The sequence below is a fragment of the Carassius carassius genome, chromosome 20 (assembly GCF_963082965.1).
Source record: "Carassius carassius chromosome 20, fCarCar2.1, whole genome shotgun sequence".
NCBI lineage: Eukaryota > Metazoa > Chordata > Actinopteri > Cypriniformes > Cyprinidae > Carassius > Carassius carassius.
The window spans coordinates 24055606-24079595 of NC_081774.1; the positions used below are offsets into that span (position 1 = coordinate 24055606).

Genomic DNA, 23990 nt, shown 5'->3' on the forward strand with positions numbered 1-23990 from the left:
CATCATTAGCCTCCTGAAGCCAACATCTTCCACCACGCTAAACGGCTGGTTATCAAGAGCAATAAATTCAATTATTTTGTCGTTAAGATCTTTTATCTTTGGGTGGTCGCTGCTGTATTTTCTAGCTTTGTCAAAGGACTGAAGTAGAGGCTGCTGATGGGTTTTTGCCGGCATTTTTTCCTTCTTTTTAAAAAGTCTTGGTTCTGCTCAGGATGATGGCTCTTAAGATGTGTAATCATATTTGTAGTGTTGAAAGACTGTTGTTTTACGCCTCCTCGCATCACTTGTGCTTTACAAATATTGCAAATAGCAACTTTGTTATCTGTTTGACAGATCTCGAAATGCCTCCACACAGCTGACATGTTGTAAGTTTAAGTTTTTGGCGCTCATGCTACGTTCATGGTCGTTGCGCACGCACATCAAACACGCCCCCCTATCGGTTTGGCTCATCGGCAGAAATATTCATATCGGCCGATGCCGATGATGGTCATTTTAAGCTTTTATCGGCCGATACCGATGTTGTGCCGATATTATCGTGCATCCCTAATATATATATATATATATATATATATATATATATATAACTGCGCAGCTCCCCCGGTCAGGTTTAAATCGGGCTCGGGCTCATAATTACAGTGAATGTATCAGGCCGGGCCGGGCTCAGACACAACGTGCTCTGGCTCAGGTAGGGTCGGGCTTGATTTGTTGGGCCCGATCTAAGCTCTAGTACGTATCCAGACCAGATGGTGGATCGGCACCTAGAAAGGACCTCTACAGCCTTGAAAGACAGCGGAGACCAGGACAACTAGAGCCCCAGAAACAGATCCCATGTAAAGACCTTGTCTCAGATGATCACCAGGACAAGACCACAGGAAACAGATGATTCTTCTGCACAATCTGACTTTGCTGCAGCCTGGAATTGAACTGCTGGTCTCGTCTGGTCAGAGGAGAATTGGCCCCCCAACTGAGCCTGGTTTCTCCCAAGGTTTTTTCTCCAATTTGTCACCGATGGAGTTTTGGTTCCTTGCCGCTGTCGCCTCGGGCTTGCTTAGTTGGGGTCACTTCATTTACAGCGATGTCGTTGACTTGATTGCAAATGAATGCACAGACACTATTTAAACTGAACAGAGATGACATCACTGAATTCAATTATGAACTGCCTTTAACTGTCATTTTACATTATTGACACACTGTTTTCCTAATGAATGTTGTTCAGTTGCTTTGACGCAATGTATTTTGTTTAAAGCGCTATATAAATAAAGGTGACTTGACAAACTTCTGACTCCTTGCCTGACGCAACACAGCATCAGGCCCCCTCCAAGGGAGGAGCATCCCTTAAAACCAGTCGGCAACCCAGAAGCGGCCAGACAACATTGGATGGATCAATGGGCCCCAACAATGAAACCTCTACCAACACATCTCAGGCAAGCTCAAGTCGGTGCCGCCACAAGACCCAAGCAGCACCACAAACATCAGATTTTCAGTGATGTTCGATCAAAACAGAGGGCTAATAACCACCTGCTGCTCTCCTGCCATCATAACTTGGTCAGTCTGAAATTCTCTGCAAACTACAGAATCTCCATAGCAATTCCCTGCAATCCCTGGAACCACCTGCACTCTCACCAGTGAGAGTATAACCCGACTGTTCCACATTGTGGGTACTACGGATGGCCTAATGGCTAACATCATCAAAAAACAACCATCTTACCTAGACTAACTCACTTCAGGATGACTGGTGACACAGCCTTGATACCTGCTGCATAAGCTCGAGGACCCACACCTTGCTACAGCCTACATCACCACAGCGCACTACCTGACAGCATCCACCACGGCACCACAACCACTCTTGGAGGCACCAACAGCCAGAGAGCCACCACTGCCTCCCAGCCGTGAGTGGCAGTTGCGTGTCCGATTGTTCTGTACCTTTGACTTCGCTCGCTGTTCTCTATTGGATGAACAATAGTGTTCGAAAGGGGGGAATTATGTAGCATTTGGACCAATCTGACACACAACTATTTGTTATATTTAACAAATATTATCTAATGCCACCTCATCTAAGAAAAGGGTCTGTCGACCCTTTCCCCGAAATCAAACTATGTCCTTAAAAGCAGAACAGGCCTCTGGTTACCATGGTAACAAAGACACAAGTCAAGATAAGATTGTTTTACAACTCGAAGGAATGTAGTGTTTTCACTCTAAATTCACTTTGAAACAGACAAATGTACCCTTGTACTATACAGTCCATCCTAATTCTATCTCCCTCTATATATAACCACTTGAGAAATGTAGGAACATGTACCCAATTTCCCCATTTCATTATTTTTTCTCTTAAAGTGTTTCACTTATGTATTGATACAAACTTTTTTAAATTCACATTTTATAAAAAAAAAAAAAAAAAAACATCAGAGAGATAGCAAAAACATTAGGTGTGGCCAAATCAACTGTTTGGAACATTCTTAAAAAGAAAGAATGCACGAGCATTGAGATGAGCTCAGCAACACCAAAAGACCCGGAAGACCATGGAAAACAACCGTGGTGGATGACCAAAGAATTCTTTCCCTGGTGAAGAAAACACCCTTCACAACAGTTGGCCAGATCAAGAACACTCTCCAGGAGCTAGGTGTGTGTGTGTGTGTGTGTGTGTGTCAAAGTCAACAATCAAGAGAAGACTTCACCAGAGTGAATACAGAGGGTTCACCACAAGATGTAAACCATTGGTGAGCCTCAAAAACAGGAAGGCCAGATTAGAGTTTGCCAAACAACATCTGAAAAAGCCTTCACAGTTCTGGAACAACATTCTATGGACAGATTAGACAAAGATCAACTTGTACCAGAGTGATGGGAAGAGAAGAGTATGGAGAAGGAAAGGAACTGTTCATGATCCAAAGCATACCACCTCATCAGTGAAGCATGGTGGTGGTAGTGTCATGGCGTGGGCATGTATGGCTGCCAATGGAACTGGTTCTCTTGTATTTATTGATCATGTGACTGCTGACAAAAGCAGCAGGATGGATTCTGAAGTGTTTCGGGCAATATTATCTGCTCATTTTCAGCCAAATGCTTCAGAACTCATCGGATGGCGCTTCAAAGTGCAGATGGACAAAGGATTTGCAGCCAAGTATTAAAAAGTGAAAGTTTGATTTATTATTGGTAATCTGTCCATTACTTTTGGTCCCTTAAAAAGTGGGAGGCACATATACAAAGTGTTGTAATTCCTACAACGTTCACCTGATTTGGATGTAAATACCCTTAAATTAAAGCTGAAAGTCTGCAGTTAAAGCACATTAGTTTCATTTTAAATCCATTGTGGTGGTGTATAGAGCCAAAAAGATTAGAATTGTGTCGATGTCCCAATATTTATGAACCTGACTGTATCTATGGTTGTAATTTGTGTATTTGTTCTTATTTTTACTGGCTTTTCTCTTGTCTCTTTAATAGTTTAAACTTTCTTAGTTAATCTAGCAGTATTTGCTGTCCTTTCAAAGAAGTACTTTTCTCTAAGTAATAAATGAAAAGCAAGTTAAATTGAAATATTTTTCTTTTCTTGCTGACCAAAAATTATCTGATCCATGGGTCAAAAACTGTAATGTGATCTGAACCGTGAGATTTGTTATCCGTTGAACCGCTATAATATACACAATAAATATCAGCCAACATATCGATGTCAGACTGTTTTTAATCCCTAATATCGGTATTGGCCCCAAAAAACCCATGTCAGTCGGGCTCTACCTAAAAACTCTTAAAACAACATTTTGTTTGTTCGGGGACCAGAAGTATCTGTTGTGTAAATGTCAGTGATGCGCGGGTTGATCCAAAATGAGCGGGTGCCTGCGCTTACCCGTGGTAACGAGTCATCCAAAAATATTTTTAATGATATTCGGGTCACGGTCGTTTGGGTCATTTGAAATAAAGATGTCAATTAAACCTTTGTAATAAATTTAGTACTAGACACAATTTTGAAATGCATAGGCCTACACTTTATTGGCTGAATAATTGGCGCGATTATAGAGTGATCACCTGTCCCGCTTTACGTTGTACTGTACAGCAATTTTACCCTTTGTCCCGCCTCAAGCAAATTGAGCATCTGTCCTGCTTTTTTCATTCGACCCTGCCTAATAAATACACGGATACGTCCATAGGCGTACTGTTAACTTATGTCCAATAGTTCAGAGGAGAGCAATAAAAGCGTTAGTCGATAGGCTGATTCGTACGTCAATCATACTTTTGACTGGTGCACAAACGCTTCCTCAACATTATCAACAATCTCAAATTGGAGAGCGCGCAAGCGGTACGTTCAGGTTAAGCAGCCATGGCCAGTGTGACAATGAAAAAGAGAAGATGCACTTTTAATAGCGAATGAACCGCAACACACTCTTGGTTAAGACCTGTAGATGGCGAAGCAGAGAGAGCGTTTTGCATTTTATGCAAAAGCAGTTTTTCTGTGGGACATGGTGGAGAATACCACTTGAAGCGACATGGTGCATGTGAGTACCACAGAAAAAAAGCACTTCATCAAGAAACATGCAAATCAGTGCAATCGTTTTTCAATAAACCAAATGATGAACAGGCTGACAAAGTTTCGGCAGCAGAAGTGACGAGCATTTATCATGCCATACATCACACACATTCATATTACTCTACCGACTGCAGTTACAAGTTAGCCCCAGTAATTTTTCCAGATTCTGAAATAGTGAAGAAAAAAGCTGTAGAAACTTTGGCTGATATTTTGGGTCAGGTAGTGTCTTAATCTTTTAGTCGGTGGGTTTAAAAAGAAATATAGGCAATATATTACAGAAAGCTTGAAATGTCTACTTTTAAATGAAAATATTAAACCAAAATAAATAGGCTACTCTCTGATTATGTAATCCATATGAAATGTGCATTTTTCTCTGTCGTTCATGGCGTGTCCGCATCGTCAACTTCATCTTTGCAGTGACACAGAAAACACCAGTTTATTACTAAACAATTAAATGTCTCCTTGCTAATTTAGACACATTCATAATCATTACTTTAACCGGTTCTTTGTGGCAAGCTTTATGTGTGCAGTCATAACGCTTATTATCCTGTAGGCTATAGCCTATTAAAGTTATTAAATTAATATAAAGGGGTGACGCATTTACTACTTAAAAAAAATGCAGGTCTGGAAGCAGGTCGGGTTCAAAATTAAATTAAATTAAATTTATGCATTTAGCAGACGCTTTTATCCAAAGCGACTTACAGTGCATTCAGGCTATCAATTTTTACCTTTTTTTTAAATTGCTCTACCAATTGAGCTACAGGAACACTATTTTAAGTTTACATGTGGGTACAATATTTTTTTTTTCTTTTTTTTGCGGTCCGAGTTGCGGGCGGGTTAGTTGAAAACGTCGGTCGGGTGCGGGTTGTTTATACACTGACCCGCGCATCACTGGTAAGTGTGTATGTGTGTGCGTGTTTGTATGCACGTACTGTATGAGTGTGTGTGTGTGTATATATATATATATATATATATATATATATGAAATGTTAAGTCTTCTCCAGCACATCCCAGACATTCTCAGTGGTGTTAAGGTCTGGTGGACAGACCATGTGTGAAAATGTCTCATGCTCTCTGAACCACTGTTTCACAATATGAAATTGGTGAATCCTGGCATTTACATTTGTAATATGCCCTTGCCATCATGAAAGAAAATCCATTGATGGAAAAGCCCAGTCATTAGGTATAATCAGATGGTCAGTTAACTTTTTTTATTTTTATTTTATGCCCATCACTGAAACGGTAAATATAGACTCATCAGACCACATGACTTTTATCCATTTATCCAGAGTCCAATCTTAATGTGCCCCAGCAAATTGCTTTTTCCCCAGTGAGCCTCACTGATAAGTGATTTTCTTAAAGCTTTGTTTATATTTTAGTCTGGTTCCACATCATGATCTTCTGTTGACTGCATATGCACCTCCTCAAATGGACAGCTGTTGTTTGTAGTACACCTGATCAATTCATACTACAAAATAATCAACTCAGTAAACCTTGAGATTATTATTTGTGACATTAAAACTAAATACATGTATGTATATGATAACATATGTATAAAAATAAATTAAACCATCTAAACTTTTTCTATCTCAAAAAAATTTACTTGACACTTTCATTTCATTGACAATTTTATTAAACATGGACCTTTTATTTTATTTTTTATTAAGACTAATTTCTGCTGTTTTAGGCACACAACTGGATGTTTAATGTAAATGTAATTGGTCACTTTTACAAAAATAGGCAATTATGCTTTATGCTTTTATCCAAAGAATTAAACAAAAGAGCAATGATACGGAAGTGCTATAACAAGTCTCAGTTAGTACATGTGGCAAATTTTTTTTTTCATTATTATTATTATTAATGTATAATAAATAAAAAAGAAAATCGAATAGAATTGATTAGAAAAATAATATAGCAAACTAGTATTAGAGGCCTTTTTTTGTTTTTGTTAATTGTATAATAAATAAAAAGAAAACAAATATAGTAGAATAGAATACACAAAGAATAGAGAAGCTAATGTTGTTTTAAAGAAAACAAGCAGTTAGTAAATGAATAGAGTGCAAGTCTAAAAGAGACAAGTTTTGTTTTTTGTTTTTCTCTCAAAGAATAGAGTTAGAATAGAGAGTGCTAGAGCTAGAGGGTCAAATAAAGATGGAAGAAATGTGTTTTTAGCTGATTCTTGAAGATGGTTTAGTATTATAGATTACAATAGTAGAATATTGTCGCAAACATGCAAATTTTATCAAAGCCAGCAATGACAATAATGCCTACAGTAATTTGCATGAAGCACTCTGCTCACTCCTCTGTTTTGGTGATCTGTTTTAATTACAGTAGCAGTGAACATTACCTAATCAGCTTGTTGTTATTTCCTGGTTACAGCTGAAGCTATCTTTCACCCTTGACAAGGAGTCCAGCATGCCTCAGGGCTGTTATGTCTATCAATATCAGGACAGCAACAGGTAAGAACTTGCACAAAAGCTATTGCTATGACTCTGAATGTGGGTTTTGTAAAATATTCACACTGAACTTTGTAAGAGGGCAAGCATGTTTTTTATCTAAAGCCTGTTTTGTTCAAGTCCATAATTTATCTGTTTGTAATTTCTTAATGCTATTGAAGTGGTCAAATCTGGTCCTTGCACCACATGTGCCCTGAACACCTTCATACTAAGCTTTAAAAAAAAACCCCATGCCTTATAATCAGGGTTGCAAAAAGGTGGAACATTTCAAGTAAATTTCAGAAATATTTCAAAAAGTTAGGAAAGTTTCCAGGATTTTTCGGAATGTTCCGGAAACTTACCAGAAATTGTTCACGCCTTTGTGACCCTACCTATAATATAGACTGGTGGAGGAATTCATGTTGCTGGCAAATATGGCTGCTGCCCATCAGATCTACCGCACATACCCAGAACTGGCCATCCTGCGTAGACACCCGCCACCCCAGAGCAAGATGTTAGATGACCTGCAGGAGTTCTGTGACCAGATGGGCCTTGACATTGACTTCAGTTCATCCAGAGGACTCCATGTGGGTATTTAAAACTTTGTTGTTGATGGTTACAACTTAAACAACACAAACAAATTGACATCTGACTCAAGTCACCTTTATTTATAGTGCTTTACACAATACAATGTGTTTCAGAGTGGCTTCAATGGATAAACAGGAAAATAACAATCAATGATTCCTATTACTTTAAATAAACAAATTAAATTATTTTGGTGTAGAGCTCTTATTCAGCTCAAATCTGTTTATTGTTCAGATATAAGCTGCTCCACAGAATCCAATAATTATTGAGCTCAAGTCATTTTTATGTTAAGTTGATTTAGTTTAATAACAGTGTTGATTTAGCAAATTGCTCAGTTGTGAAACTAATCCTGTTCAGATGTAAAGCAGCTCAATAGATGACATTAGTTTCTTCATCCAACTCAATTCAAGTATTGTTCTCATCTGATACTGACAGTGTTGTGAACCTGACACAATGTGAAAAAACATCCAAAGTCAAGTAATGGTTTTGTCCTTACTTTAAGTGAATGTTTTCTTGTGAATGTGAGTTTATGTGAATGTGAGTTCACATTGTTTTGTTCCATATAGGAAATGAAACGTCTGAAACAGCAGTGCTTTTGAACTTAGAATGCATCGGCCAAAATGTTAACCAGTAGCCAAATTGCTATTTAGATGTTTTAGGATACTGTTATAAGTTATGTGGCCTTTCTAAAATATTTGTAATAACATACAGAGTGTGTTACTTTTGGGACACATCAAGTTGTTATTAAAGAACAAAAACATGACTTTCAATCTCCAGAACCCTTCTTACTAGGTTTATTGCCTATTTTTAGTCATTGTTGCAGGACAGAATATTTGTGTGTGTTTGGGCTCACTAATGTGTGTCTGTTGTAATCACAGATGAGTCTGAATGAAAATCTTCGTAATGATGAGTATGCTGCTTTCAGGAGGGAAGTTCTCACTCACATGTGCTCTAGGGCAATGCAGGTAAAGTTTTGTTCCTGTTATCAACATTTTAAATATAATTTCTGTACTTCTGCTATTTTGCTGTATATTTTCATTAGATGTATAGCAAGAAAATATTACTCTTATTTGAGTTTTTTTTTTTTTTGTAGCAGTAGACTGAAAATCTTGTGATCTAATCAGAATTATTTGATGTTGTGGTTTTGTTTAGATGGCGTCATATTTCTGTACTGGAGCCCTGAAAGATGAGAATTCCTTCCGTCATTATGCTCTGAATGTTCCTCTTTACACACACTTCACTTCACCTATACGGCGCTATGTTGATGTCATAGTGCACCGTCTACTGGCTGCCTCCCTTTGTGAGTTAGCCTACTGCTAAGTGTGGTTGCATGTGGCTAGTTGTTGACTCTGCCCCAGCACCACTAGGGGTTTTCAATGTCCTGGTGCCTGTTCTCTAGTGAGATCCATACTACACTTCCACTATGCTCTGAATGGAGTCAACACTGTGAACATAGTTTAGCATGTTCAGGATGATGGTAAAAAAGTTTGTGTTTTAGATTATTATTGTGCTGAATGATGAAATTCCTTAAAGGAACACTCCACTTAAAAAAAAAGCTCATTTTCCATCTACTTTGCCAACATTTTCCTAGAGTTAAACAGTTGAGTTTTACCGTTTTTGAATCCATTCAGCCGATCTCCGGGTCTGGCAGTAGCACGCTTAGCTTAGTATAGATCATTGAATCCGATTAGACCGCTCAAAAATTACCAAATAGTTTCTGTATTTTTCCTATTTAAAACTTGACTCTTTTTTAGTTACATAGTGTACTAAGACTGACGGAAAATGAAAAGTTGTGATTTTCTAAGACGATATGGCTAGGAACTATACAATCGGCATAATAATCAAGGAACTTTACTGCTGTGCTATGGGTGCAGCAGGTGCAGTGATATTTTCAGGCGCTGCGTAATATCATTGCTCTTGTTGCACCTATTGTATGGCAGCAAAGTTCTCTGTTTAACTCTATGGGAGTTGCAAAATTAGCCTATTTTCAAAAAAGTGCAGTGTTCCTTTGATGGAGGCCTTCAGATTTTGTGCTTGAATGGTCTAGTATTTGGCACGATACATGATTCCTTCTATCTAGAATACTACCCTAGTCCCAGCTGAAGATAAAGCAGCCCTATAGAATGTCATGGCCTGCATAGTATTCCATGGCACATCTAATATATTAGAAATAAAGGTGAAACTCAATATATAGAATGTCGTGGAAAAGTTAATTTCAGTAATTCAACTCAAATTGTGAAATTCGTGTATTAAATAAATTCAGTGCACACAGACTAAGTCCAAAAAATGCAGATGAGCTAAAGGCCACTGTCAAAGAAACCTAGGCTTCTATACCACCTCAGCAGTGCCAAAAACTGATTACCTCCATGACGCACCGAATTGAGGCAGTAATTAAAGCAAAAGGAGCCGCTACCAAGTACTGAGTACATGTACAGTAAATGATCATACTTTCCAGAAGGCCAGCAATTCACTAAATGTTTTTTTTTTTGTCTTATGAAATATTATAATTTGTTGAGATTAGTTGGTTTTTGTTAAATGTGAGCCAAAATCATCACAGTTAAAAGAACCAAGGACTTAAACTACTTCAGTCGGTGTGCATTTAATTTATCAATTTTAGTTAAATGTTTACACGTTATGTGAAAACTAGTACAAGTATATAAATAAATAAAAAAAACTTATGTTTATGATCTCTGCTGAATAAAGTGCTTCATTCTTTTTTTTCTGAGGAAATCCATTTCTCAAATCCTCAACCACATCACATCTTTTTGGGGTGATTTATGTCTTATTCCTCTCATCGCGAAGCAAACAGTAAAATAAAAAAACTTGAACAGTCTGGCTGCTTTTTCTTCTGTTATGGGCGTATTCAAGCCGCGCGCTTCAGTTTGAATCTGAATAGCGCGTTCAGCACGGGGCGTGGTCACATTAGATATAATGAAGGGAAACTTGAAAAACAGACATCGCGTTGTTTTCATATGGATTACTTTTTCACAAAATATCTGTTTTCTGTGGCACTTGTTTAGTTTAAAAATAGACATGTCAAGCTTTCTATAGATATCTCTCTCATGTATTTTCGTTGAGTATTCAAGGAGTTACAGTTCATTTAAATGACGTGTTTGTAAAAGAAGATCAGCGCAGACAAAGGCTGCAAACAGCACACCTTGTTTGTTATCTTTATTTTATAAGTGCACAAAGTTTTGTTGTTATTATGTCTGTATCCAAAAAAAAAGTAGACCCTTTACAGATTCGATTAATGTATTGCTCTTATCTGTACGATTAAAACTGAAAGTGTAATTTAAGTTCTTTTCGGGGTTATCAGGAGAAAATGACTCAAAACGCGTATCCGCGTTAATCGACTCGAGAGGGTTAATACACAAGTTTCACAATTTGAGTTGAATTACTGAAATGAACTTTTCCACGACATTTTATTGAGATTTACCTGTACATTTATACCCTTCTCCTATTTAGTACCACTTCACATCTTGGTACAGTGACAGTGTTTTCTCTACTTCCTGTTGGCCTTCTGTTGCTAATCGTAGCTCCGTGTAGCTGTTTTTATTTATTATTTATTTATTTTTTTCTGGAATCTTTATCTTACTATCACTCTCTGTTTTTTACAGTGATAAAATATAACTTAATTCACACCATATTTCTGATATTATCGAGCAATCTTATCAGATTAATTTTGATCGTTCATTTTTATTTTATATCCGTGAGGGCAGTACACCTGCAAAGCGTTAGCACTCGTTAGCTTGTCATTAGCGTCTTCATTCGAACCTATCGCTGTTTTCTTTTCTCCTCTCCTCTCTCTTGCTCCAGTTTTTCACAAGTTCATCAAACAACCGCAGTAAGAATATTTCATCAAGCACGGTGAGTAATGGCTTTTCCTGCTATTGTTATTTGCACCTCTTGCCACATGTACAGGTTATCTATCTCTGTCACAGATGAGGGATTCACATGTGATAAATGCAGGGAAATAGTTAGGCTGATAGAGAAGATTTCAGAATTAGTGACACGCATCCAAACTTTAATTGAGGACAGTAAGAATGTTAGGGCTCTACATACGGCTTTGGATGCCTCAGTCCCTGACATCTTAAAAAATGTAAAAGTGTTGGCTAATGCTAAACGTAAATACAGTAAGATTGTTATTCATGCCAGCGCTAATGATGTTGACTTTGCCAGTCGGAGATCACTAAAAATAACATTAAAGAGGTGTGTGAACTTGCAAACACGATGTCAGACACTTTAATATGCTCTGGTCCCCTCCCTGCTTACTGTGGTGATGAGATGCATAGCAGATTGTCATCACTCAATGGCTGGATGTCTAAGTGGTGCCCACAGAATAACATAGGTTTCATAGACAATTGGACGAGCTTTTGGGGCAGACCTGACCTGTTGAAAAGAGATGGTCTTCATCCCTCCTGGGGTGGCGCCACTCTTCTCTCTAGAAAAAACGTCCAAACCAAGAGGTGTTGCTTCAATTTATAACAACATTTTCAGGATTTCTCATAGGGCAGGCTTCAAGTATAACTCGTTTGAAGTAATGGTGCTTCATATAACTTTATCCAGAGAAACAAATGTTAATGATAAATCCCCTGTTATGTTTGTACTGGCTACTGTATACAGGCCACCAGGGCCCCATACAGACTTTATTAAAGAGTTTGGTGATTTTACATCCGACTTAGTTCTGGCTGCAGATAAAGTTTTAATAGATGGTGATTTTAATATCCATGTTGATAATGAAAAAGATGCATTGGGATCAGCATTTATAGACATTCTGAACTCTATTGGGGTTAGACAACACGTTTCAGGACCTACTCATTGTCGAAATCATACTCTAGATTTAATACTGTCACATGGAATTGATGTTGATAGTGTTGAAATTATGCAGCCAAGTGATGATATCTCAGATCATTATTTAGTTTTGTGCAAACTTCATATAGCCAAAATTGTAAATTCTACTTCTTGTTACAGGTATGGTAGAACCATCACTTCTGGAGTACCTCAAGGCTCAGTACTAGGACCGTTACTCTTCACGCTTTGTTACCCTTGGGAGATCTCATCAGGAAACATGGTGTTAGCTTTCACTGTTATGCTGATGATACTCAGCTCTATATTTCTTCGCGGCCCGGTGAAACACACCAATTTGAAAAACTAATGGAATGCATAGTCGATATAAAAAACTGGATGACGAGTAATTTCTTACTGCTAAATTCTGAAAAAACAAAGGTGTTAATTATAGGACCTAAAAACTCTGCTTGTAATAACCTAGAACACTGTCTAAGACTTGATGGTTGCTCTGTCAATTCTTTGTCATCAGTTAGGAACCTAGGTGTGCTATTTGATCGCAATCTTTCCTTAGAAAGCCACGTTTCTAGCATTTGTAAAACAGCATTTTTCGATCTCAAAAATATATCTAAATTACGGCCTATGCTCTCAATGTCAAATGCAGAAATGTTAATCCATGCATTTATGACCTCAAGGTTAGATTATTGTAATGCTTTATTGGGTGGTTGTTCTGCACGCTTAGTAAACAAACTACAGCTAGTCCAAAATGCAGCAGCAAGAGTTCTTACAAGAACCAGGAAGTATAACCATATTAGCCCGGTCCTGTCAACACTGCACTGGCTCCCTATCAAACATCGTATAGATTTTAAAATATTGCTTATTACTTATAAAGCCCTGAATGGTTTAGCACCTCAGTATTTGAATGAGCTCCTTTTACATTATAATCCTCTATGTCCGCTACGTTCTCAAAACTCAGGCAATTTGATAATACCAAAATCAACTGCGGGCTGCAGATCCTTTTTCTATTTGGCGCCTAAACTCTGGAACAACCTACCTAACATTGTTTGGGAGGCAGACACACTCTTGCAGTTTAAATCTAGATTAAAGTCCCATCTCTTACATAACATACTAATATGCTTTTAATATCCAAATCCGTTAAAGGATTTTTAGGCTGCATTAATTAGGTAAACCGGAACCGGGAACACTTCCCATAACACCCTATGTACTTGCTACATCATTAGAAGAATGGCATCTACGCTAATATTTGTTTGTTTCACTCTTATTCCGAGGTCACCGTAGCCACCAGATCCAGTCTGTATCCAGATCAGAGGGTCACTGCAGTCACCCGGATCCAGTACGTATCCAGACCAGATGGTGGATCAGCACCTAGAAAGGACCTCTACTGCCCTGAAAGACAGCGGAGACCAGGACAACTAGAGCCCCAGATACAGATCCCCTGTAAAGACCTTGTCTCAGAGGAGCACCAGGACAAGACCACAGGAAACAGATGATTCTTCTGCACAATCTGACTTTGCTGCAGCCTGGAATTGAACTACTGGTTTCGTCTGGTCAGAGGAGAACTGGCCCACCAACTGAGCCTGGTTTCTCCAAAGGTTTTTTTCTCCATTCTGTCACCGATGGAGTTTCGGTTCCTTGCCGCTGTCGCTTCTGGCTTGCTTAGTTGGGGTCACTTCATCTACAGCGATATCGTTGACTTGATTGCAAATAAATGCACAGACACTATTTAACTGAACAGAGATGACATCACTGAATTCAATGATGAACTGCCTTTAACTATCATTTTGCATTATTGACCCACTGTTTTCATAATGAATGTTGTTCAGTTCAATGTATTTTGTTTAAAGCACTATATAAATAAAGGTGACTTGACTTGACTTGACATCTTCACCTTTACCTTCACCCACAACACATCTTTGTGGGCCATGGCTTCAGCAATAAACAAAGAAGGATAGCTTGAATTCTCATGAACAGGACTACTTCTAGTGGTAGTTTTAACCACTTCTCTCTAGTCGTCAGTCTGCTTAAATTAAGAGGCGGTGAGGTGTGCTCAAATCAAGCTCTGCCCTCTATTTTTAATGTTGTTGTTGTTTTATTCAATATTCGATTTAGTTTAGCATTACAACTGGTAGCAACTTCCAGATCATACAGACTTTAAGTTCATTGCTTAGTAATGGTTCTTTCTGAAGCCTCATATTCATTTAATCTGTGCCGTTACAGACTGTGGACCACCACTGAATCTCTCATTAGAGGAAGTACAGAAACTGGCATCCCACTGCAATGACAGAAAGACTGCTTCAAAGAGAGTTCAGGAGCTGAGCTCTGAACTTTTCTTTGCTGTCTTTGTTAAGGTACGTATCATAGAAAAAGTTCAGGTTTTATTTATCATCTGAACAGCATGCACATAGGGTAAAAAATTATCTATATGGGTAAATATTAATAAAATAAACTTACAAAATAAATTTTGCCCTTGATCAAGTTAGCATAGTTGTTGTTGATCTTCCAAATGTTTGATCTGCCAAGGCAAAAAATGTTAAAAGTTTGTAAACACAGCTGAACCATTTATTCATGCATGTGATAATGCTGGTAGGAGTGTGGTCCTTTGGATTCAGAAGCTATGGTCATGGGAGTTCTAGACCAGTCCTTTGATGTGCTTGTACTTCGCTACGGAGTGCAGAAACGAATCTACTGTAATGTATGTATGACTGTATTCAACTTCTGTTTGTTTTCGTAGCTTATCATTATTTATTATTATTTAGAAATGGTAAAACGTACTTCACAATAGAAATAAAATTGTTGAAAAAGTACATTTGTGCCATACATATTGTCCCCATATTTCACCATAATAGTAAAAAACTAATTAAGCACAAACTTTTCTTGCAGTACCTTGTAGTACATGGAAGCTTTTCCTTGTGTATCTTTCGCAACATGCTATAGCATTCTTAAACAGGCTAGCAATGTGCTAAAATATGCTATGAACATGTTAGACAAGTTAAAACATGCTAGCAACTAGGGCTGGGCGATATATCTAACAATATGATCATGCGCATCTAGTCAGCAAATCTGGTTCCGTTATTACTGCTAAATCGCTATCAACTGATACTGTTCATTATCGAAGGCAATTCATCTGGGATAATGAACGCGATATTGCGTAGCTTGTCAGTGATCTATGGCTCTGTCTATTAAATGCCGCTCAATTTGAAAAGCAGGTGATGGCGATTTAGCGGTAATCACGGAACCAGATTTACTGACTAGATGCGCATGATCATATCATTAGATATATCGCCCAGGCCTACTAGCAACTAGAGATGTTCATTTCATTTTTTTTTTCCTTACCAACAACTAACGCTTGTTAACAGATAATTAACTGACACGACTGGAGTTCTAAATTAATGTCTTAATGTGTCAATCATCAAATAATAGTGTTTTAAGTGCTGTCTCTGACTAAAGATTTTTCTAGTCAACTAATAGTAGTTCATGTAAGTCATTAGTCATCTAATCGTACAATTATATTAATTTAATTTAAAAAAAAGTACACAAACTTTTACTCTCAGGAGAAAAGTGACTGAGCCAGCCTCATTTGAATATTATTTGCCAAAATTATTTGTTATTCTTTTGAAGCCATTATCCGTGCCTTTCAGAATAAGGTATTTGGCTTCGGTCACACCCCTAGTCGTCACCAAGGTGCATTGTCTCCATTCCTAAGCTCTGCGCTCTAAATGTATATAAACTACAATGTATCACTACTTAAATGTCTCACTTTCAAATAATAAACCATATCTGAGGTCAGTGAATTAGCAAACTTTTGGATTTCCTGCCCGATATACTGTAATTATCTCAAGGACCATCTGCTAGTTATCTGTCTGTCATGGACCATTTTGTTTCTGCAACTAACCGACTAATACAATTTTAGTCATCTAAGCCTTTTTCCAGTGTTTAGTTGATTATTTGGGGGGGCAGCCCTAGTTCATAGTTACAGTTTGTACTATTTTTGTATTTTTGTATTTTTGTTTGTACTATACAGTTTGTATAGTCATAGTTATATTCATAGTTACAGTTTGTACAGTCGTGGCCAAAAGTTTTGAGAATTACATAAATATTAGTTTTCAAAAAGTTTGCTGCTAAACTGCTTTTAGATCTTAGTTTCAGTTGTTTCTGTGATGTACTGAAATATAATTACAAGCACTTCATACGTTTCAAAGGCTTTTATCGACAATTACATGACATTTATGCCCATCAGTATTTGCAGTGTTGGCCCTTCTTTTTCAGGACCTCTGCAATTCGACTGGGCATGCTCTCAATCAACTTCTGGGCCAAATCCTGACTGATAGCAACCCATTCTTTCATAATCACTTCTTGGAGTTTGTCAGAATTAGTGGGTTTTTGTTTGTCCACTCACCTCTTGAGGATTGACCACAAGTTCTCAATGGGATTAAGATCTGGGGAGTTTCCAGGCCATGGACCCAAAATTTCAACATTCTGGTCCCCGAGCCACTTAGTTATCACTTTTGCCTTATGGCACGGTGCTCCATCGTGCTGGAAAATGCATTGTTCTTCACCAAACTGTTGTGGGATTGTTGGAAGAAGTTGCCTGTTGGAGGGTGTTTTGGTACCATTCTTTATTCATGGCTGTGTTTTTGGGCAGAATTGTGAGTGAGCCCACTCCCTTGGATGAGAAGCAACCCCACACATGAATGGTGTCAGGATGCTTTACTGTTGGCATGACACAGGACTGATGGTAGCACTCACCTTTTCTTCTCCGGACAAGCCTTTTTCCAGATGCCCCAAACAATTGGAAAGGGGCTTCATCGGAGAATATGACTTTGCCCCAGTCCTCAGCAGTCCATTCACTATACTTTCTGCAGAAGATCAATCTGTCCCTGATGTTTTTTTTTGGAGAGAAGTGGCTTCTTTGCTGCCCTTCTTGACACCAGGCCATCTTCCAAAAGTCTACGCCTCACTGTGCATGCAGATGCGCTCACACCTGCCTGCTGCCATTCCTGAGCAAGCTCTGCACTGGTGGCACTCCGATCCCGCAGCTGAATCCTCTTTAGAAGACGATCCTGGCGCTTGCTGGACTTTCTTGGACGCCCTAAAGCCGCCTTTACAAGAATTGAACCTCTTTCCTTGAAGTTCTTGATGGTCCTATAAATTGTTGATTTAGGTGCAATTTTAGTAGCCACAATATCCTTGCCTGTGAAGCCATTTTTATGCAATGCAATGATGGCTGCACGCATTTCTTTGCAGGTCACCATGGTTAACAATGGAAGAACAATGTTTCAAGCATCACCCTCCTTTTAACATGTCAAGTCTGCCATTCTAACCCAATCAGCCTGACATAATGATCTCCAGCCTTGTGCTCGTCAACATTCTCACCTGAGTTAACAAGACGATTACTGAAATGATCTCAGCAGGTCCTTTAATGACAGCAATGAAATGCAGTGGAAAGGTTTTTTTGGGATTAAGTTAATTTTCATGGCAAAGAAGGACTATGCAATTCATCCGATCACTCTTCATAACATTCTGGAGTATATGTAAATTGCTATTATAAAAACCTAAGCAGCAACTTTTCCAATTTCCAATATTTATGTAATTCTCAAAATTTTTGGCCACGACTGTATATTCCAAAAATATGTTAGATATATGTAAGATAGGAGCATTTACCTTCTGTTGACATGCTGTCATGTTAATTTTTAGATTAATATCATTATACCATTATACCTTATACCAAGTTGCTTTAACTGTATCCCCTATGTTATGAAGACCATTTTAACTCCTCTGAATGTAAATGAGACATTAAACTGAGCTCAGAAAATGAAACCAGCACAATAAAAATGGCAACAACAGATGAAAAATTCATTGCATCTTAATAATGCATGAGATAATGAATGATACATTTTGTCTTTCTCCTAAAGTCATTAGAGGGACTAAAGGCAGTCCACTTCCGTAAAGTGGGAAAGAGACCAGAGATGACGCTTGTTTGGGAACAAGGTGACCCCAGCAAAGAGTCCACACAGCAGGTGTACTATTCTAAGCATCTCTCTGTTTGCTAAAAACATGTTTTCACAATTTCTGACACATTGGTTTATAATGAGTGTACTTAGAATTTCAATGTTTTCAGTTTATAAATGTTGAAACAAATGTTTTTTACATTTTATAATTAAACGGCACATTTGCAGATCAGCAAACCTGTGCCAAAAGAAAAATACTGAAATAAAACAACAGCCTTGGCTGTCCACACTGGATGTGTAAAAGCAGGCATTGCAATTTGCAAATCACAGTCCTAAATAGAACGAGGCTTCAGTTTACTTCCGGGGATTTGCCGTGTCGCACAGCATCCAGTGAAGGGCTCCAAACTGCAATAAAATGGTAGCATTTGCGACCATAAAAATTAAATTGCGAGTGAAGTTTTTGCTGAGGTCGCCACTGGCGACTAGGCCTGTGTATTTACATGTTATAACTTAAAATTTTGCATATAACGTGAATGTTGCATGTTTTTTCCTGATTGTTTTTTGATTACATTTTTTGTGAAATGGAGACTTGGAGAAAGTGCAGAAGTGTTTATTTCATGCACAACAACAACAGGTTATAAAGCTATGAACTAAGTGGATATTGGAAATTCTCGTTTAGAATCATTAATAATATGGCTACTTAACAAGATCTTAGGTCTATGCTGTGTTCTGTTAATGCGTAAACTTCATTATCTGAAGTGCACTTGCTGTCCAGTAATCGCAAAAAGCTTTGTGCATTGTTACTTTATAATATATCAGCTTTAAAATTATTCCAAATTCATAAGAAATTCAAACAATAAATACAGTTTTGGCACTCTTTAATGTGGCAGGCACGATCGTGAGTTTGTGTCTGTTCAAGCATCATGTGAACCTATCATACCTTCTCTTTACTACTAGAATTCATAATGAACATGAATTAACATGAAAAGGTAGGCTATTTTATAAGAGAGCCTACAGAAGTTTGTAAACATTGCAAGTCCAACGTAATATACATTCACCTCAATAACCATCCTCAATAAAAGGAGAATTTTGCTACATTTATGAGCTACTGCATTTTAATATTTTTACTTAACCAGTTGTCTACATGATTCAACTACTATAAAATTGCATTTTACTAATTAAGAAAAACAGGCTGAAAGTGTGAAAGACATACAGACTTTATTAAAAAATAAAGTTGCTTTAACGGTTCTTCACAGAACCATTTTTGGTTTTAAAAAGAATCATTTAGTCAAAGGCTCTTTAAAGAACCATCTCTTTCTGACCTTTTTATAATCTGACGAACATTATTTCACCAAAAAAACGTTTTGTGAAACTTAAAGGTTCTTCAGATGTTAAAGATTCTTTATGAACATGATATTGGTACAGATTCTGTATAATAAACAGTGCATGACTGTATATTTCAAGTTGGAAAAGATATTTAGTTCCCACTTTGTGAACCTTAGTTCCCAGGTCATCTACAAGATGGAATAAAATGCTGATAAAGTAAAGAAAAGATGAGACCTAAATATATATGTGACAGTATTATTGTAAAAACAATAATAATAAATAAAATAAAATGCGTTTAATCATTTGGCGCCTATGTTTTCTTTTTCTTATAGGAGCCAATGGCTCCTTACTCTAGATTTTTTTTTTTTTTGGAGCCCTGCAGTGTAGACCACATCACTGATTGTAATGGGTTTTATTGTTCCATTTTGTTGCAGTGGCCGCGTCCAGTGTAGTAAGCACGGTGTGAGTCTTCTGTCATTTTTTGACTCTGTTATTGCTTAAATGCAACGGAAAGCAGTGTGCACGCCATGCCATTATTTGTTTATTTTTATTTTTTTGGTATGTTCAAGTAAGCTAGATGTGTGCAGGTGCTGCGCAATAAGGTTGTATTTAATATATTATGATGACTCATAAGTTCAGTATTTGTGCTAAATCAGTACAGATTTGGCATAAATGAACATTATTTATGAAAAGTAACCTGCCAAATTGACCAGTAGTGATTACATTCGCAGCATTTTTTTGTAAATTGTAATCTTTTTTTTTTTTCTTAGTTTCTTTTATGAGGGAAGGTGAATTGTTCTCACAATGCTGAATATACTGTATACAGTATGCATGCATAAATGTTAGGGGCACCAACATAATCTGAGCCCATCCTAGAAACTACATATCAATTCCTTACCTGTTTTTTTTTTTTTTTTTTGGAAGATTCAAGATTTTATTAGTCAAATACATGATTATATAGAGAATATATAACCAGCAGTGAAATGTGAGTCAGGTCCACTCCATGGACAGTGCATTTATTAAAGAATACAACACAGATGAAAATATACATAAATATAGGTATGAAAGAATGAAATAAAAGTAAACAAAAATATAAGAATAAAATATAACAAAAAAAGATGTATTCTGTAGATTTAAAGAATAGAAAATAATGTGCATGAAAGTATACTGTGGTCTTAAATATTAAGATACATAGGATTGTACAAGAGGCATATGTGCATTAAACTGTAGTATATTAAGATACATACACAGGAATGTGCAAGAGGCAAATGTGCAAACAGGTTGTGACACTGTCAGTATGTCAGTATGAGGTAGAGAATGATGAATATCTTACTGATTAAGTGAATATTAAGTGGAGACTAGTGGATGTTAATTGGCTGGTTTTGAGTTAAGTAGCCTGATGGCCTGGGGGGAAGAAACTCCTTAGGACATCTTAGAAACCACATAAATTGTTATATCTGCAGTGGATAATGGTGTTGTACTCTTTTGCAGGAGATTTCCATCTTCACCCTGTTGAATGTTCAGCTGAAGGCAGATGAAGGTCCTATGAAATACAGTGCTGTGCTCAAGAGACCCTCAGTAGTCGTATGAATTTTCTTATTATTTTTCTTATTATTATTTTTGTTTGCAGATTTCTTAACCAAACAGAGGTATCAGTAGTAAGGCTTTCATTTGCATCAATATAATATGAACTTGGTTTTGTATAATTTTATTTTTGATTTTGTCCTGAAATCTTTCAGTTGCAGACTTCTTTTAAGTTAGGACAAACTGTTCGATGCCATTCAGAGAATAGTTTCCAAAGTTAATTTTAGTTTTTACATTTTATGCTGTATTATATTTCAATCTTTCACCTTCATATGCTTTGTAATATTTGGTTATTGTGTTCTGTCTTGTACCTACTAGAATATGCAGTCAGATAAATGACGTTTTATAAACTTCAGAAGATGCAGATATGTGAATGATTATTTTGTTTTCTCAGTGGGAAGAATGGGCCCTTAAATCTACAGTTTAAATTAGTTGTTTTTGGGACTATATATTAGCTTGCTTGAGTGATTGCTTGGTTTTGTTGCAAATATTGGATCCGTTATTTTTTTTAAATAGGACATTTGGATAAATATTTTGTTAACTATTGATAGATCATTTTTAATAGTTGTTTTCAAGAATTAATTGTAAAGCATCATTATTTTTGGCACTGCTTCTTATAAAAAAAACTTCTGGCAGAAACAAACACTTCACTGGAGGCTTGTATGTAAAGGTGTTGCCCCAAATACCACATACATTTGAATACTGTTTTACTGAACTTCTATTTAATGTCTTTAAGAAATGTTTTGTTAATTTTGTGTAGTTCATTAAATGCATCTAATATAAGGTGGTGGTGGTTGTTTTTGTTTTTTGCGCACATGAGATCTTGTAAGATACATTAACTATTTACTCAAACTATTGATCTAGCAAACATTGTTTAATTTACTCTATGGTGTGAAATGTAAAACTAAGAAACACCAAATGTTTTCCATTGAAAAACCTATTATAGTTAAAGGGATACTCCACCCCAAAATGAAAATTTTGTCATTAATCACTTACCCTCATGTCGTTCCAAACCCATAAAAGCTTAATTCATCTTCCGAACACAATATAAGATAATATAAGATATATTCACATCACAATATATGAAAACCGGGAGGCTTGTGACTGTCCCATAGACTGCCAAGTAAATTATACTGTCAGGGTCAAGAAAAGTATGAAAAGCATCATCAGAATAGTCCATCAGCCATCAGTGGTCCAACCATAACGTTATGAAGTGACAAGAATACTTTTTGTATGCAAAAATATTCAAACAATTAGTCTCCTCTGTGTCTTTCCGCATTACCATAGCACCATTTTGGGGAATGTGAGCAGAACGCAGGCAGCGTACACTCTTCTGTGTTTATGCTTTGATTTGAAAGAAACCATGCATCCGCGTGGCAAGGCCGACACAGAAGAGCATACACTGCTGTGTTCAGCTCATATCCCCCAAAATGGCACTAAGGTGATAGGCACAGAGGAGACGAATTGTTGAATTAAGTCATTATTTTTATTTTCTTCACGTAAAAAAAATTAATTATTCTCGTCACTTCACAATGTTACGGCTAAACCACTGATGTCATATGGACTATTCTGAGGATGCTTTTCATACATTTCTGGACCTTCACAGTGAATTTACTTGGCAGTCTATGGGACAGTCATAAGTCTCCCGGTTTTCATCCAAAATATCGTAATTTTGTACCGAAGACAAACAAAGCTTTTACAGGTTTGGAATGACATGAGGGTAAGTGATTAATGACAAAATTTTCATTTTGGGGTGGAGTATCCATTTAACGAGAAAGAAGCTGTATGATGTAACAAAAATGTTTTAGCAGTTTTATTATTTAATATTGGAAAGAAAAGTTGCCCAGTTGTGGTTTTGTAGTTTGGTAAACATTATCCATGCATAAATTGTCAAAGTTTTAAATCTGCATATGATATTTTATTAGAGACTTGTGTTGTCAGTACTGCTGTAGGTGCTACATTTTATGTAAGGGTACATTTGTTGTAACATGGGTCTAAAACATAGTCTTTAAAAATATGTATTTATAAACAGTGTAACTAATTGGGGAAACCTGTGGTGTTAGGCAGAAGAACGTGATTGTGTGATATTGACTGCAAAACTAATAAAACCACCAAACTGTTTTTTGTGAATGGGTGTCCCTATTTTGTCTCGGCAACCTTAGCTACAATAATATGTGAGCAGCAAGTATGTACGTGATTGTGTTTTTGAGAAAACAATGTTTATGCCTGCTTAGTGAAAAACCAAAATGTTAAAGTCATTGAAATAAGGCCATAAAACTCATATAAAACATTTGTTCAAAAGACTTTTTGGTTAAAATTATGTGAAAATCATCTTATTCACAGAAAACAAAAAGTTATTAAAATTTTCTAACACACTTTTTGAGAAGCATTTTTTGATTCACACCTGAAAAGACAAAGGCCCACATAATGAGCCATTCAGTCAGGTGTGTTACATAAGTAATTGCTAAAAGTTTTTGTAATTGCTTGTTTTTTAGTATACATATATATAACTACCACATAAAATAACTTGAGATTCACTTGCGAGTTCAGCTAAACAGTTTATTAGGAGCAAACAACAACACAAGAGTCAAGACATCATGGGTGCAATATCCAAAACAGCAACAGGAAAAGAGAGAAACTCGGATGCGAGTACAGAGTAAACATAATGACAGTATACAGGTGCTTCTCAATGAATTAGAATGCCGTGAAAAAGTTCATTTATTTCAGTAATTCAACTCAAATTTTGAAACTTGTGTATTAAATACATTCAATGCACACAGCCTGAAGTAG

The 23990-nt window shown here is 37.0% G+C and overlaps 1 protein-coding gene across 2 annotated transcripts in view; it reads left to right on the forward strand.

The window, feature by feature from the left end:
* Positions 1-21983, forward strand: part of dis3l2 (DIS3 like 3'-5' exoribonuclease 2) — a 139860-nt gene extending 117877 nt beyond the window's left edge. For both annotated transcript variants that reach the window (XM_059502248.1, XM_059502247.1), the window contains 8 exons: positions 6896-6975; positions 7355-7538; positions 8415-8501; positions 8689-8836; positions 14560-14690; positions 14930-15034; positions 18255-18359; positions 21108-21983. In XM_059502248.1, the coding sequence (XP_059358231.1) occupies positions 6896-6975; positions 7355-7538; positions 8415-8501; positions 8689-8836; positions 14560-14690; positions 14930-15034; positions 18255-18359; positions 21108-21206 (939 nt within the window). In that variant the 3' untranslated portion in view covers positions 21207-21983. The remainder of the gene's footprint in view (positions 1-6895; positions 6976-7354; positions 7539-8414; positions 8502-8688; positions 8837-14559; positions 14691-14929; positions 15035-18254; positions 18360-21107) is intronic.
* Positions 21984-23990: the final 2007 nt, after the last annotated feature.